Genomic DNA, 16,663 nt, shown 5'->3' on the forward strand with positions numbered 1-16,663 from the left:
GAACTACTGAAAGCAGGTACCCCACCTGTTTCTTTTCCCCATTCACTGAACCTACTGACACCTGACTAAGGCTTCTCATGTTCTTATAGGCAGAGTCTTGCGTAAGTAAAACTCCTTGCTGAAGCAGTTCACAGGCTGGCTATGGAGCCTTTATCAGCCACTGTTCCACTGGACTAGTCCTAGTTGCTGTTACCTGGGCAATGCTGTAGCAGGTATGGAAGAGAACAGTGACATCGGGATCACTTAGGCTATCTTTGAGAGATAAGAGCTTCTCTGCTACTTCATCCTGATAATCTTGGGCAAAACCTGTAGGAGAAAAGAAGGTTCATCAGCATAGCCTAAGTAAAGCCATTCTCCAGTCTGACACAGACAGTTTAGGAAGTTCTAAATCATGGAATCAGGGTGCCCTCTCCTGGTGGCAACCCTTCCATAAAGTTAAGCTAAACAGCTGGGGCCAGATGGACTCCTCCAGGTTCCAGGGTATTTCAGAGAGACATTTCTTTTCCTATTTCTATAAGCATTAGGTAGGGAACACCAAGACTAAGGGAAAAATAAGCAATAAATGAAAGGCCTGAAAGCCAGCCACAACAATTTACCACCGATGTGGCATTCTCAGGTAGCTATGTGATGAACTGGACTAGACTGGGCGGCATATGATACTGGACTCTAAAAAAGGCTGGCAGTTTTCACTCAAGGGCAGCTAGGTGGTGCACTGGATAGAGTACAGGGCCTGCAGTCAGGAAGACCTGAGTTCAAATCCATTCTCAGGCACTTACTGGCTGTGTGACTCTGGCCAAATCGCTTAACCCTTTTTGCCTCAGTTTCATCTACAAAACAAAGTGGAGAAGGAAATGGCAAATCACTCCAGTATCTTTGCCAAGAAAACCCCAAATGGGGTCACAGAGAGTCAGACACAACTGAAAATGACTAAAGAATAACAAAGGTTTCACACACAGTGCTATGAGATGCTAGAAAATATACTCAACCCCAAATCTAGCTGCTCCTACTTTATGTATCTTTGACCATCAACAGAAGATCTAAATCTCCAGAAAGCATAGTTTTGTACAAGGTGAGAAATAAGCACAAGGTCACAGAGTGAAATCCTCTTGTTATAAAGACGAGAGAACTGAGGCCCAAGGTGGAGAAGTGTCTTATCCATGATCCTACAACTAATCAGATTAGAAGCCAGTAGTGGCTCATCAGACAGACCTGCAATGACCATTCCTCTCTCTCACCCACGCCGCCCCCCACCCCCGACCCTGCCCAGTGGCTCTCACCCTCATAGAACAACTGTATGTAGAGTAAGGAGTAAACACAATCCAGGGCATCATGTCGGAGAGAAGACAGTGAGTCTGCACACCTTGGAGAGAAGATTCCAATAAGGAGCCCCAAGTTATGGAATGGTACAATTGCCTGGGGAGAAAGGATAACCCAGAAAGAATTGAAAAGCAGCTTGGAGTCCTGTGGACAACACTCACTCCTATACCTGGGAGGCCAAGTCAGGTAGGGCCCTAGTGAGGCTCTGCCCCATGGCTAGTGTAGGTGGCATCTTGGAGTTTGCCCCACTGAAAAAAAGTATCACTGCCCCAGGACTTTCACCTAAAGGACCAGTACAATTATGCATACTAGCATGCTCCAGAAGGACCAGAAACTCAGGAAAGAGAAGTCAAGTTATAGATGAAAAGCAGGTTACAACTGTGAGAGGCAACCTCCTCCTCTCTTCTGGGTTAACCCTCTGAAAGACCATGTCTTCAGTCACTCCAGTCATCATCCACTGCATGACTGGGGCTAAATCTCAAACATCCATACACAGGTTAAAGTGTATTTGTGCTACTAATGCTTACTTTCATTTCACCTTTGTTTTAATTAAGTTACTGTAAACACCTCAAATTCATCTCCTTCTCTCTATCCTCACAGCCACCACTCCAGTCCAGACCCTTATCACCTCTTATCTGGGTGACTGCAAGGGCCTCCCAACTGGCTTCTCTTAACTTAGCTGTCCTGCACAGGCCATCAGATTAATGCAGCTTTTTTTGTTTGTTTGTTTTCAACATTTCCATAAGACTTTGAGTTCCATCTCTCCCCTCCCCCACTATAATTTGATATAGACTCTACATATTCAAATTGAACCTATTTTCACATTAGTCATGTGGTAAAGAAGATTTAGAACCAATGGGAGAAACCATAAGAAAGAAACAAACAAAAAAAGAAAAAAGAGAACAAATAGTATGTTTCAATCTGCATTCAGACTCCACAGTTCTTTTTCTGAATGTGGACAGCATTTTCCATCATAAGTCCTTTGGATCTTTTTGGACCCTCTTGGATCCTTGTATTGCTAAAAAGAGATAAGTCTATCAAATTTAGTCATCACATATTGTGGCTGTTACTGTGTAGAGTGTTCTCCTGGTTCTGCTCACTTCATTCAGCACCAGGTTTTTCTGAAGTCTGCCTGATCATAATTTCTTATAGCACAATAGTATAGATTAATACATTTTAATGCATGTCTGATCAGTCACTACCCTATTTATCAACCTTTAACGATACCTACCAACTCCTTCCAGAATCAAGTCCAAAATAGTTCGAGCATTGCTGGTACCCCCTACCTCCCATTTCTAGGTCCCCACCTGCTTTTCTAGCCTTATCTCCCATGAGGGGAGCAGTACCTATATATGACTCTTTGCTTCAGCCAAACTAGACTACAAGCCACAACTCAAATATAATTGTTCTGTTCCTCTCTTGATTGCCTTTACTCATGTTTCTACCTCCCTCGAAACCTTCAATTATCAAAGTCCTAACCATTCTTCTTGGGCCAGCTTAAATGTCACTCTCCTCCAGGACATTTTCCTGGATCCTTCCAACTAGAAGTGAACTCTCTTCCCCTGAATTTCCAAAGAACTTCAGTGTCTCTTATGGTGTCTTATACTATGATTAGTAATTAATTCCATTTCTCCCAGGATATTATAAACTTACTGGGGCAGAAACTGTCATTTGCATTCCCCACAGTACTTCACAAATGGCAAGCATTCAGTAAATATTTGTTGAATTAGTAAAATGCCTCTTCTGAAAGGTGGAATGGGGACCATTCCCTATCCTCAACCCTCCAATTAGACATAAACGTTACTTGAAGGTTCAACAGAAAGGCAGGGAAGAGAAAAAAGATGAAGAGGAAGGTCAAAGGAATGCAATGTGGCAGGGTATACAAAACAGGAGAAGTGAGGGTAAACAGAGGGGACAAAGAAAAATAGGCCTAAAGGGAATCTAGGCAATCAGGGAAAAGACAGCATAGGCAGACTTAAGGGAAAACTTCTTATCTATTAGAGATTTGCAAAAGTGGAATGAGTTGCTTCAGGAAGTGGTAAGTTCTCCATTACTGGAGGTCTTCAAGCACAGGTTGACAAGCACTCGTCAAAGATTTGGACTAAATGACCCTAGAAGTCCCTTCCAACTCTGGGGAGGGAGGAGGTAGCCAACATTTCTGGAGGCAAAATAGATAGTGGTGCCATGAGGGAACAGACCTGGATGTGGGGCCTAGAAGTAACTGGGGGGCATGCAGGCATACTTACAATTACATTCAAATGTTCTAAGAAGTAGCGCAGCAGATAGGCACTCAAGCCAAGGGCACGTTCCCGCTCATGTCCTTTGGGGGATTTGATCCATGGGGTCAAATGCTAGAAGGAGAACAAGGAAGAGAAGAGCCAGGATGCAGGTAGGTACGGGGGATAGACACAGATTTCAGAAGCAGAGGACCTAGCTCTGAGCAGGAAGAACCATTACTCATAGGAATTACTCATAGGAGCTGAGCATGTCTCCCTTTGGGTACCAGCCCCTCAGTCAGCTCCAATACAATACCAATTCCAGCTTTAGAGAACTATGGGTGGGAGCCGGGTGATAGCACTTGAAAACAAATAGGTGCTATATAATTTCCTGGTAAGGTATTGACTCTCAGAGCTCCTTTCTGCCAGCCAAAATGGGTTCAATTGACCCACACCTTGATAAGCAGCCCCATGAGTGAGGTTTTTGCCATTGGACCTAAAAAGGATGGTCCTGGCTATCTGTTCATGAGTACCATCCCTAACTTCTTGGTTTGCCTGATTCCCACAACCATCCTGTTTTAAGTATCTCCATAGGCTTACCCACTGTGGCTTCAACATCTAATGAAGAGACAGACAAAGCTCTCATAAATAGTTAGAACACATGAGAGTCAAGTATAAACAATAGCTCAGTGAGGAGCCTTTAGCTCTCCCATTTAGGTTTGTATTGATACAACTTAACTAAGTCTTAGCATTTTGGCTCCTATACCTTACATATGAGAGTAGTGAAAATATCCAGAAAGGCAGGATGGAAAGCGAAGAAGCATGACCATGCCCAAATTCAAACCCTGGACATTGTTTCAGTGGCCCACCAAACCAAAGCCATTCTGGGACATATGAGAGGCAGCTACTGGGTTATATGTTCCCCCTGAAGTCCAGTCACACTAGGGACGAGAGTTTTAGTAACTCAGTTGTTGAAAGAAATACAATCAGAAAGATTAGGAGGAGGGGTTTTTATTTCAAAAATGTATAGTTCCACCATCCAAATGACTGTCCCATGAGGTGTTAGGTAACAGCAAGATAAAGCTTTACCTGAAGAAGATAGGACTCAGGGGTAACATGAGAGTGGTATCTGAAGGACTATCATGTGGAAGAACATATAGGCTTGTTCTACTTGGCCTGAGAGGGTAGAACTAGAAGTAATGAGAAGTTTTAGAGATGTAGAGGTCTCTCTGATATAAGGGAAGATCTTCTTAACAATTAGAACTGTCCAAAAGTGGAATGGATTACCTCAGGAAGTACTACCTCAGGAAAAGCTTCCCATTACTAGAGATCCTGTGGTAGAAATGGAATGACAACCTTGTCAACAGTCTAGTACAAGTTTCCTGCTCAGATACAGATTGGTCTACACATCCTCAAAGGTTTTTTCCAACTCAGACGCTATGGCATAGAATAACCATCCCCTTCCTCTGAATCTTCCAGAACCAGGGCTGGAAGACGGTGAACATTTTAGACAAAGTTTACCTAGGACTCTAGTCAAGAATGCCTGCTGCCTCAAAGATGTACTATCTGGAGGGATCCTTCTGGAACACACCTAGCTCCCCCTAATACAGGGATAAAGGGCCCATGAAGGAAGCAACAGAGGAACTGGCTATCCAGATGGTCCTATAGCTCCTGGCTAAATGAGGAAGCACAAGATAAGTCCCATACTTCATGTTAAAAGAAATGAAAACCATCCCAAGAGCTGGGGACCAGATCTGTCTGGACTCCCTGGAATTGTGATGGAGCTCACCACCCCACCTTATCATACCTCAAACATGTTCTGCAGGCCTTGGGGAGTTAAGTTTCGAAGAAGAAGGCTTGTCAGCAAATCCATGAGCGCAGTCATAGTATCAAAGTACAGAGTCTAGATGAAGAAAAGTAACACTTCTGTTGGTTGAAAAAGCCCCCATTTCCCTCCAAAGAGCCTTGAAAGGGAGGAAAGAGGAAAATACTTAATACTGGAGCCAAATCCCAGGCCACAACAGTACCTTCCAGGGACCACAGTATACCCCACTAACCTGGGAATAAGCAATGAAGCCAATTCTAGCCACTCCCTGCCCCTCACCCCAAGTGAAGCTCCATGGTTAAGTCTGCTCAGGCCCCCCATCAATCACACCTGCTGGCAGGAGGAGGTTATCCCAGCATCTGAAGGAAGGGCCAACACACTATGTAAGCAGCTGTGGATCAACTCAGCTTTGTCCAGCTCTTCTAGTGGAGGCTCCAATGTTCTTGAAAGTAGGTCAAGGAAGCCCACCGGGAGTACCTGAAATCTCATCTCCACTCCATAGGACTTTTAAGGACTGAGCACAATAGGAGCTTTTTTATAGGACAGTCAGGGACCCTGATATGTGTTGTTGCACAATAGGGTCTACTTGTATCAGACCTAGTACTTTAGAGATAGCCATGTAAACAGGTTAAGTACATCTGCCCTATTTGAGAGGAGAAGATCTGGACAGTATCAGATTCTTCTGTTTTCATTGATTATCAGTGCCTAGAGGAGAACAGTGGAAGGAAAGGAAGGCAAAGGGAGACAAAAAATAAAAAGAGAGACCTATGGCAGGAGAGAGAACCTTTAGTAAAGGCACCTGATGCCACCTGTGGCCACAGAGGAGATGTGTCCCTAGCTCTAAGGCCAATTGGAGAATGCTGTAACAGTCTGCTAACATCACTTCAGTCTCAACAGACATTCTTCCCCAACTCAGTTAGCACCTACCACCCAGAGGAAAGAGAAAGGATACGATAGGTAAGTGCAGGCAATCATGGCTCTCTTGCGTATTGCTGTCTTCAGAAAGTCCATGGGCTCTGCTCTGATAAATTCCTAAGCAAAGCAATCCAGAACTGCCCCTCAGCACTGGTCTCAGGGCTTCTCTTCCTGTTATGCGACCCACTTACTGCTCACCTCTTTAGAAGACATCCTTGTCCTCTCCAGAGACAAATCCCCTGTTGTGGAAGGTCCCTATTGTTCCCTACTATAGGTACATTTCAACTCTTTCCTTCCAACTCCTAAACCCCCATCTAAATTCACAGACCCTCCCAATGAATCCCAAGCACACCTCCCAATATATTGCATTGGCTTCCATGTAGGCCCTCTACAACCCAGCAAAAGATCTTCTCCTTTCTTCAACAGAATCCCTAACAAGTTCCACTATCAGCCTCAACTACCTTGAAGTCTTGGGTTTCCCAGAACCCCCTATGAAAAGCCCATTCATCCCTAAGTTGAAGAATAGTTCTAGCTTGGTTTTGCCTCACCATCATCTGAGCCACCAACTCTGCTTTCTGAGAGAAGACGAAGGGAGAAGACTGAACACTCTTACTGATGGCCTGGCTGATCATGCAGATGCTCCGAATGAGGCACAGCTTCAGGGTTAAGTCCTGATGACAAACATACCAGGGGAAAACATTGAACAGAGGCACTAAGGAACAGCCAGCAGGCTCTCCAGAGCCAGTTAGCACCACCAAAAACAGCAATCACACAAGCCTAAATCAGGTGGGACAAAGGAATCTAAGGACAGGAGGTCTCAGCTCTTTGTTCAATGTCATTTAAGTGTCTAAAGTCTAGGTCTAAAGTCAGAATACTTGAGGTCCCTGAGACTGGGAACAATATTCTCCAACCTCCTGAAATGGAGAATAATAAATAAGGCTTAAGTTCAGAACGTAGCATAAATGGTCTCTATCATACAATGCTGCTGACTACTACCACAGTGCAGAACTATGGCCTTTTCTTCTCTAAAGGCAAAGATATTCTCTACTTCCTTAGGAAAGGGGACTTAAAGGAAGCTGCCTTCTTTCTCCTTTATTCTGGTTAGTTATCTTGAAGGTCTGGACTTGCACCAAACAGGGCTCTAAAGGACAAGTGATTCATTCCCTGCTTCCAAAGATATTCAGCTTTGCTATGAATCAATATCCCCAAACCCAGGGGTCATTCACTTTATGAGGTCCAGTCCTGTCCTAACCTGGGGAATGCTTCCTCAGTCCCTGATGAAAGAAAAAACCTTTGCCTGTGATAAGATATTATTGTTACCACTTAAACCTTTTTGCAAAGATGTAAATTCCTGCTTAAGGCATTAGTCATATATCAGGTGTCCATTATTAAGGAAGGCCATGTTTCCACTTTGACATGTGTATATACACATATACAAATATGTATAAATCACTCTCTAATGAAGGGAAGAAAGAAGAGTTAAATGTAATTCCCTAAATAAGTTGGGGATTTGTACTCCTAGTCAGCACCCTTGCCTAGTGGTAGTAAGAAGGGGGGAGAGACACTACCAGGGCAGGTTTAGAAAAAGTTTCCTGAGATCCCACAGAAAGGATGAAGTCAATACCTGTCCATCCTAATCCCTAGGAAACTTTGACTAACAGGAACCTATCCATCACATGGGGATTATTGGGTAGCACAAGGCAGTTCCAGCCAACACCAAAAAAGGCTGTTCAACCAGTGGTTTTCCTTTGGGGATGGGGGTGGGAGGCCTTTTCAGCAATTCCATTAATTACAGAATCCTCCTCTGACAAATAAGAGGGTTGAAATGGGGGATTTCTAAGATCCTTTCTAGTTCTAACATTCTAGGCATCTATGAAACGAGTGAAGAGAGACATTAATCCCAATTCATGTTCCTGCCTTTACCACCCCTTCCCCTCAATAGTCATTACCTAATTATATCCATTAGGTTTGCTCCAATCACTAAGCATCCCCCAGGCAGTACAGAAGCAAAGGTGCAGGAGCCAGGAGGCTTGGTCTGTTCTTAGAGAGAATGGCCCAATTGTCCCAAAGAAAGAGACCCCCAGTCATTTTACAGAAGCCATTTCTTGTTAGGTTAGTGCCAACACAAATCCAGAAGGGAAACACATTAATGAAGCTTGGAGAAGCATGGGCTCTTGGGCCTGACACAGGGATCCAAGGATAGCCTGAAATGCCATTTTCAGTTGCTTTTACGAAGCTCTTTTGGGGCTCAGGGGACTTGGTATTAAGCAAGCAGTGGGGAAGTTAGAGGTGAGACAGCATTTTGTCCATCTCTCTGGCTGGCTAACCCTGAGTGACAGGGTTAAGGCTGAGCAAAGGGGAGGAGCAAAAGCCTGGCCAACAAGGTAGACTTTACATATATCACTGAAGTTCAGAGGTGAAGGGAGGCAAGAATATCTACAGAGCAAGGATGTCTGTGGGCCCACCCCCACCCATACTCCACAGGCTCCAGCCAACCCTAGCCCCAGAAAGGCTGGGTAAGGCAATGGGAGAGGGGGGAAGGTGGAAAGAATTTCCTCTAATATTCAGTTGCCTCCTTTTGAACACAGGTCCCCAAGCCAGCAGCACCAAGGAAGTACTCCCCTAGAGCCTTCCTCCTTGATGCTCATTACCAAGTACAGAGGAAAAAACAGAAACAGCAAAGGAAGAACAGAGAGTTCAGTTTTAATTCCTCAACACTGTACCTTAGTTTCTACCTTTATTCCCAGAACCTGAACAACAAAAAAAGTAAAACAAAAAATTAAAATGAGCAACTTTGGTATAATCAAATACTTAAGTAAGTGCCTAGGGGTTTCATCATATGTATCCCCTGCCCTGCTAAGCCTTGTCTGGCCTGCCCCATTCTAACCAGGGCTCCATGATGGGCCAGTTCCTGACGGAAGCTGACTTCCAGGCTGGCACCCTCCTACCACCTTCCAAGCCCCTGTTCCCTGGGCAAAAGCTGTCCAGATCCCCACCTTGGTGTTGAAGTACTGGAAGACATTCCTGAGTATGTCGGACTCAATCCTAGCCAGCACCAGCTCTTGAGGGGCATGCATTGCCACTTGCCCATAGCACAGGATTAGTGTGCTTTTGACTTTGTCCACTTCAGTATCACTGCGGTCCTGACAGGACAGAGGAGGGATCAACAAACACTCAAAACACATATCTGCTATTCTGTGTTCCCAGGGTTGCCCCCAGTTCCCATAAACCCCCCAAAGAAAGAAAAGATGGAGAAAAAGGGAGGTGAAAAGAGTTGTTTTCAAGTAGGACAGAGAATATTCAATCAATTAAAATATTACTGGGTAGTAGAAAGTGAATCTCCTTTTTAGGAGAAATCCCACTCCAAACACTGATGGACAGGTTGTCTCTATTCAAGTGCTTAAGGTCAGGAAAATATAAATGAGAAGTACAGAAAAGGCCTGTAGGGAAGTACAGGAGTACAGGGGAGATCTAAGGAAGGAGGAAAAAGGCTGCAAAAATGATCTGCCTGCATTAAAGCAAAAGGATGCAGTAGAAAATAGGAATAACAAAAAAAAACCTACATCACAGCTGGTGGGCAAAGGAAGACAGCAAATTATCATCTCAGAAGCAGTGTGGAATGGTGGGAAAAGAATTAAACTAAAAGTCAGGAAGCTAGGGTTACTTAGCCCTGTACTCACTAGTTCTGATGTTAAGAAAGCCAGCCCCCCTTTTCTGATCCTGTGTCCTCATCTCTGAAATTAAGTAGTTGAGCTAGACCAGGAGTTTTTTTTTTCTCCTATCACAGACCCTTTTGGTAATCAAATTGGTGAAACCTATGGACCCTTTCTCTCGGAATCATGTTTTTAAATGCATAAAATACATTAGATCATAAAGGAAACTGTACTAAAATAAAGTTGTCAAGATATTTTCAAAAACAAGATCACAGATCCCAAGTAAGAACTCCTGAACTAGATGATCACTAAGGTTCTTTGAGCTTTAAGACACGAGGAAGTAGGAAGCATAATCAAAGGGTACAACACTGGGAGAGTTTCATCTGAGAAACCGGTCCTTTATTTGTTAGTGGGGTCTGATTACTGCAGGGACTTAGATCAAGTGTTGAATTCTCTCTACTTTGGGGATGAGACAGAGACAATAATGTGGTTGAATACTAAAGGCAGCTAGGTGGTACAGTGGATAGAGTACCAGGCCTGGAATCAGAAAAACTCATCTTTCTGAGTTCAAATTCAGCTTCAGACACTTACTAGCTGTGTGACCCTGTGCAAGTCTCTTGCCCCAGTTTCCTCATCTGTAAAATGAGCTGGAAAAGGAAACGGCAAACCACTCCAGTATCTTTGCCAATAAAACCTCAAATGGGTTCATGAGGAGTTGGACTTGAGTCAACAACAACATTCCTTTTGGCCACCAGAGGGCATAGACTGATAAGCAAAATTCTGGCAGTCAATTCCCAAATCAAGACTGTCATGGGGTCTTAGCAGGAAGAGAAAGAAAAACCTTAGGAAGAGGTTTTGGCAGCCTAAGATATCCCCACTGAGCAGTCCTAACCCTGAAAACAAGGATAAGGGACCAAGAGCCAACAACTAATGAGTATTTTCTCACTGCCCACAGCTATTCTGGGGTCTCAGGAAGAGTCTTCTGTCTAATGGCAGTGTCCCTAATGGGGGCACTCCAACAAGAGTCCTCACTAATTCATTCTCAGATTACCAGCAGTCATGGAAAGAGTTGGACCTTCTGCCCATCAAGGACTGTTCCTTCTCATTCCTAAGGAAGGTAATCCACATGCTATGTTCTACTCAAACCAAAAAGGCTTAGATGATACCACAAAACCATCTTCTAGGGTCTTCCTAGAAATGAAGCCTAAGCTCATCAGTCCGTTCAGTGAGGGCTTAAACTTGGCTGTACCTCATTTGTATGGACTAATCACTCACTCTTTCTGACTCTTTGTAAATCAGTTTCCCCAGATAGGAAAAAGGAGACAAAATGTGTATTGCAAGTGTTAATGATATAAAAGATGAGGCAAAAAGTTGGCAAAACAATAAAGTTATACTATATGCAGAAGAGCTGGGAACACACTGGGATTCTGGGGGCCAGAGGCCAAGGCCAAGAAGATAAATCTTCCTCCACTAGTATTTATCACTCTTTCCAATTCACTTTCTGGAGATTAACTACATACCTTAAAAATGTTAAATATGCCCACAGATTTCCTGAAGATGTCTGATTTCACAAAGTCCTCCAGTTTCATAAGGGTGTCATCTAGGTGACTGATGGCACAAATCCCAAAGCCACAGGCCAGCCCCTAAGGATAGCACATACATACAGTGTCAGGAGGGAATGGTGCTTAATGTGCCAGCCTAGGCTTTCTGTCTGAGTTGACTAGCCCTGAAACCATTCTCCTTGGCCCCAGAATAAGGATTTCTGGGACTCCCTGCCTTCTAAGGGAACAAGCTCCTCTTTTTACTACCCAATGCAATACCTCATTCAAGACTGAGTAACCCTTCTGAGATTTCTACCTATTTCTATGTCTATTAGACTGTCTATGAGGCAATGTGTCCTCTAGAGACAGCTTCCCCAAAGGAACTGTCAGGAGTAACTCATCAACTCTTCAAGACTACTTTTTTTTTTTTAAATAAGCAATCGGGGTTAAGTAACTTGCTCAAGGTTACATAGCCAGTTATTTCTGGGTGTGGTGCTGAGTATCTGAGCCCGGATTCGATCCAGGTCATCCTGACACTGGGGCCGGTGCTCTTACTTGCTGTGCTACCTGGCTGACCCTTCAAGACTACTCTTAGTTGCTCATATGGACACTAGCTGAAAAAGAATGGGGTTTACAGGAACTACACACACTTGCCCTGAAGGCAGCTTGCCAAAGAGGAGAGGAAAAATGTGAAAGAGACAGTAATCCTCTATTCTGAAGATCAGCAAATTTTGTAGAGTATATACTTCCTCCATATAGCCTGGGAGAGGGTCTTACCTTTTTTTTTTTTAATTAGGGAAGGAAAATGATGAATTACTCAGTAAAGGAAGAACTCAAAGTTCTTTTCTAATCATATCAGTTCAGAGGTGAGAGTGATTACAATCATGGGGCCCTTTCTGCAAATTTTCTAAGTACAACATGCCACTCTTAGTTTCTTCATGTGTTTATCTGAGAGGTTAACTCTTAGGGAAGACTAATGGGAGAGTGGCAGGGGGAGGTAATGATATAGGAGATTTTTAAAGAATTTGATCCTGGGGATGGGACCTTGAAATTTATTACTCAAAGTATAAGAACATCAATTAGTACAATTAAGAATGGAAAGGGAGCATGCTGAACATCCTCAATTTTATCACAAACAATCTTGAAAGACAGAGGAAAAACAGGGATAATAGAAGGGCTAGCCCAGACCTAGTAGACATTTTTGGCTTCTAGAAACTTTAAAAAAAAGGCAAAGTTCCAGTACCTCCCTTTCTGCTTCTTCTTGGTACCGTGCTGTCTCAAGAAGTTCCTGAAGATGTTTTCTCACTATCTCCTTATTTGAAGTAGCCCCCAGTGTAGTTCCTATGCATTTATACAGGAAATTCTGGAAATAAAATATGACATTTGCTTAAATTATGGATCTCAAATCTCCTATGCAACTCCTTACTAGAAAATGGAAATATGGTTTCACACTTAGTCAGGAGAATTACCTTTAGAGGTTACCTCATGCCACTCCTAGGATTGGAAAAGGCAGGCCTGAGTTAGCACTTAAGGATGTAAGGGTTTGTAGTGTCCTGTACTTAGCTTCTTGAGTGTACAGGAAAGAGAGGAGGATGAAGAAGGAAGGAATTAAGTTAGGAAACCCCAAGCATGATAAACAGGTAAGGGGTGGCGGGGGGGAAGGGGGAAGGTGTACATAGAAGATAAAGGAGAGGAAATAGTGATTACGCCCCTATGCTGCAGCAGAGGAAGATAAAAGCTCAGGAGAACCCAGAACATTTTACAAAATTCAATCTTCTCATTCACATACAACACACACACACACACACACACACACACACACACACTCATGAAATGCCTCCTTATTCCTGGGTGGAGCCTTTGGGAAATGTTTCTATATGGACTGTCTGTGATACTTTATAATGGTCATGTTATGGTCTCTTCCAGAGAGGGATAAGTTAATTACCTGTATGGAAGTTAAATGAAAAAGTGTTCTTATGATGTTTATATAGAGCACAGCAAGAAGGAAGTCCTCTGCCAAGGACAAACTGATTATATTTTCCCAGGGAGAACTAAGATGAATGGTGGAAGCTAGAGGGAGGCAAATTTTAACTCAATATAGGAAAAGTATTCCAAACAGTTAGAGCTCTTTAATCATGGGATAAGATGCCTGTGCAAGGTAATGAGTCCTTCATTACTAAGGCTGTTTGAGTTGAGCCAAGACCTCACCAATGATTAGGAGACTTCTCAACAGACTAAATAGTGAGCCTTGGATAAAAACCTGGGGAAAATAATTTTTATTCAGAGCATCTGTAGGTGGGATGAGACACTGAGGTGATAAGTAAAATCATATCAGAAGGAAATGTTAACTAGAAAGGCTAAGTTTAGCAAGTTTTAAGCCCCCTGGTCTTTGCCATGTGGAATTGTTTTTGTTACCTAAACCTCACCCTGTTAAGCTTTCCGTGTCCTTATAAAAACCCTGAGAAAAGTCTAGTTATAGCATGAAGTTTGTGGTAAGAGATGAAGCCTTCTTCTTTTCTCTCTTTAGCTTTTCCCCTGGTGATCTCAATTCCTTCAGCGCCTTCAATGGACACTTGTTTGCAGATGATTTATTTACTTCTTCCAAATCTCCCCAATACCCCAGTCTCAAATCTCCAACCACCTGTGAGATAGTTACACCTAAAAATCCCATCAGCATCAATGATGTCTTTTTAAGGGAAGTTGTCAAAGAGAGCAATGGGAACTTGCCAATCAAATTAGACTTAAAAAGGCATATATAAAGATGACAGGGGGCGGCTAGGTGGCACAGTGAATAGAGTACTGACCCTGGAGTCAGGAGGACCTGAGTTCAAATTCGGCCTCAGGCACTTAGCACTTACTAGCCATGTGACCTTGGGCAAGTCACTTAATTCCAACTGTCCTGCCTTTTCCCTCCAAAAAGAAAAAAAAAAAAGATGACAGAACCAGCTGGCTACTGAAGATGAACACAAAAGCATAACATGATACTGCCAGAAGGAGTTCAGGAGTGCTAAAGTGGATAACAAAAGGATCAAATACAAACTCCTTTGTCTTCAAGTATTCAAGGCCCTCCCCAAAAATCTCTCTCCAGCCTACCTTTCCAGTCTTAGTCTACACAATATTTAATATACTCATTACTATATTCAAACATTCCATGTTCCTACCAAACTGGACTGCTGTGCCTTGCTATCATCCTGTAGGCTACTACCGCTCTGCTATACATGTGCACAGTCAATACTTCATGCCTGAAATGTACTCCATTTATCACTCTGCCTGCATGCCTCTTCAACAAGCACTGACTAAGTGCCTAAGCACTGTGCTAGGGAGCACACCAGATCTTTCCCAGCAGAGAATGCCCCCTCCCAGCCAGGGCCCAGGGCTGCTTTCCTTCATTATCTGATGCAGCATCAAACTTCCTTGATCTCACAACTTGTACCATGTTGGTGACTCATTCAAGGCATGCCACTCTCATTAACTGAAGTCTGGTTCTAAAAAAGACATGTATTTCCTCTTCAATCTAAACAAAGCCAGTAGTAAAGAACGGAAGTCAAGGACCGCCAGGACTCACAGCTCCTCCACAGAACTGAACCCAGGAAGACAGATTCTCATTCTTCCTCAAAAAGCCACTGCCCAGTACCACTGCCATTTCAACTTCTAACTGCCCAGTAACTGGGAGTCTACATACTAGCTAACTGAACTTCCCTTGCCCCTACAATCTGGTTTCCCTCCTTTCTACTCTACTGAACCTGCCCTCCAAGGTTACAAATGACTTTTCTTCAATCCAGTGGCCTTTTCTCAGTATTTTTTTTGTTGTTGTTGTTGCTTTTTGGAGGGCAATTGGGGTTGTGACATGCTCAAGGTCACATGGCTAGTAAGTGTTAAGAGTCTGAGGCTGGATTTGAACTCAGGTCCTCCTGACTCCAGGGCTGGTGCTCTATTCACTGCACCACCTAGCTGCCCCTCTCAGTCTTTACTATTATTGACTTTTCTTTAGTTTTAAAGACAATTATTTAGCTACTTAATCAGTCAAACCTACATTATAGGCCCTCTGTTCCAGACCTTTAACATCATTTCTTTCTTTGATTCAGAGAATCATAGGACTTGAATGGGAAGGGACCACGTAAGTAATCTAGTTTAACCAGTACCTGAAAGGAATCCCAAGTATAATGCCCCAGTCTGATCTCAGAAGAAAAGGAATCCACCACCTCTCAAGGTAACCCAGTCTACTGTTGGGACAGCTCTAACTGTTTGCAAGTTTTCCCATTGTTGTTTTTGTTGTTCTGTTGTCTGACATTTCATGACCCCACCTGGGGTTTTCTTGACAAAGATACAAGAGTGGTTTGCCCATTCCTTCTCCAGCTCATTTTACAGAGGAAGAAACCTGAGGCAAATGGGTTAAGTGAATTGCCCAGGGTCACACAGCTAGTGAGTGTGTGAGGCCAGATTTGAACTCAAGAAGGTGAGTCTTCCTGACTCCAGGCCCAGCACTCTATCCACTGTGGCACCTAGCTGCCCAAATCTTCCCTTGTGTTAAGCCTAAATTTGACTCTGCAATTTATACCTAGCTCTGCCCTATGGAACCAAATTAACAGGTTAAAATCCCTCTTCCACAAAATAGGCTTTCAAATATATAAACATAACTTTCATGTCTCTTGAGTCTTCTTTTCTCCAGGCTACACATTCCCAGTTTATTTACATAATCTCTATCTCAAGAGATTTCTGTAGCAACTAATATGGCTGACCACCCTAAATCAGATACTCTCTCTTTCCTCAATTTATATGATACTACAGTTATCCCTCCCACATCATAGGGATTTGGATGGTGGCACCCCTGCAATCTGGAAAAATCTGTGTAAAATTTTTTCACCCTCCCTTTGTGCTGAATTATTTTTTTTCCTTTTTTCTTTTCTAAAGTGTTTACTGTTCTTTATTGTAAAACCTGGATTAAGAGGCAGCTAGATGAATAGAGCACCGGCCCTAAAGTCAGGAGGACCTCAGTTCAAATCTGGCCTCAGACACCACACACACACACACTCACACTAGCCGTGTGACCTTGGGCAAGTCACTTAACCCCAAATCGCCCTCCAAAAAAAACCCCAAACCTGGATTAAGTATTTGGTCATGGGCTATATTATACAATGTTACACATATATTTTATGTATTTCTGAGTTTCCAAACCTTTTCTGTGTTGTCTACTAG

The 16,663-nt window shown here is 43.2% G+C and overlaps 1 protein-coding gene across 9 annotated transcripts in view; it reads right to left on the reverse strand.

The window, feature by feature from the left end:
• The window catches only part of MROH1 (maestro heat like repeat family member 1), a 183,653-nt gene that overhangs the window by 70,230 nt on the left and 96,760 nt on the right, over positions 1–16,663 (reverse strand). For 6 of the 9 annotated variants that reach the window (XM_069097030.1, XM_069097031.1, XM_069097032.1 and 3 more), the window contains 11 exons: positions 12,711–12,830; positions 11,447–11,569; positions 9,270–9,416; positions 8,997–9,023; positions 6,822–6,944; positions 6,311–6,390; positions 5,689–5,800; positions 5,341–5,436; positions 3,564–3,668; positions 1,278–1,413; positions 194–306 (listed from right to left, as the gene is read on the reverse strand). In XM_069097030.1, the coding sequence (XP_068953131.1) occupies positions 194–306; positions 1,278–1,413; positions 3,564–3,668; positions 5,341–5,436; positions 5,689–5,800; positions 6,311–6,390; positions 6,822–6,944; positions 8,997–9,023; positions 9,270–9,416; positions 11,447–11,569; positions 12,711–12,830 (1,182 nt within the window). The remainder of the gene's footprint in view (positions 1–193; positions 307–1,277; positions 1,414–3,563; positions 3,669–5,340; positions 5,437–5,688; positions 5,801–6,310; positions 6,391–6,821; positions 6,945–8,996; positions 9,024–9,269; positions 9,417–11,446; positions 11,570–12,710; positions 12,831–16,663) is intronic. The other 3 variants (XM_069097028.1, XM_069097027.1, XM_069097034.1) reach the window with 3 other exon arrangements.

The sequence above is a fragment of the Petaurus breviceps genome, unplaced genomic scaffold, assembly GCF_028583685.1.
Source record: "Petaurus breviceps papuanus isolate PSGF00001 unplaced genomic scaffold, PetGlider_PUasm1.0 350, whole genome shotgun sequence".
Lineage (NCBI taxonomy): Eukaryota > Metazoa > Chordata > Mammalia > Diprotodontia > Petauridae > Petaurus > Petaurus breviceps.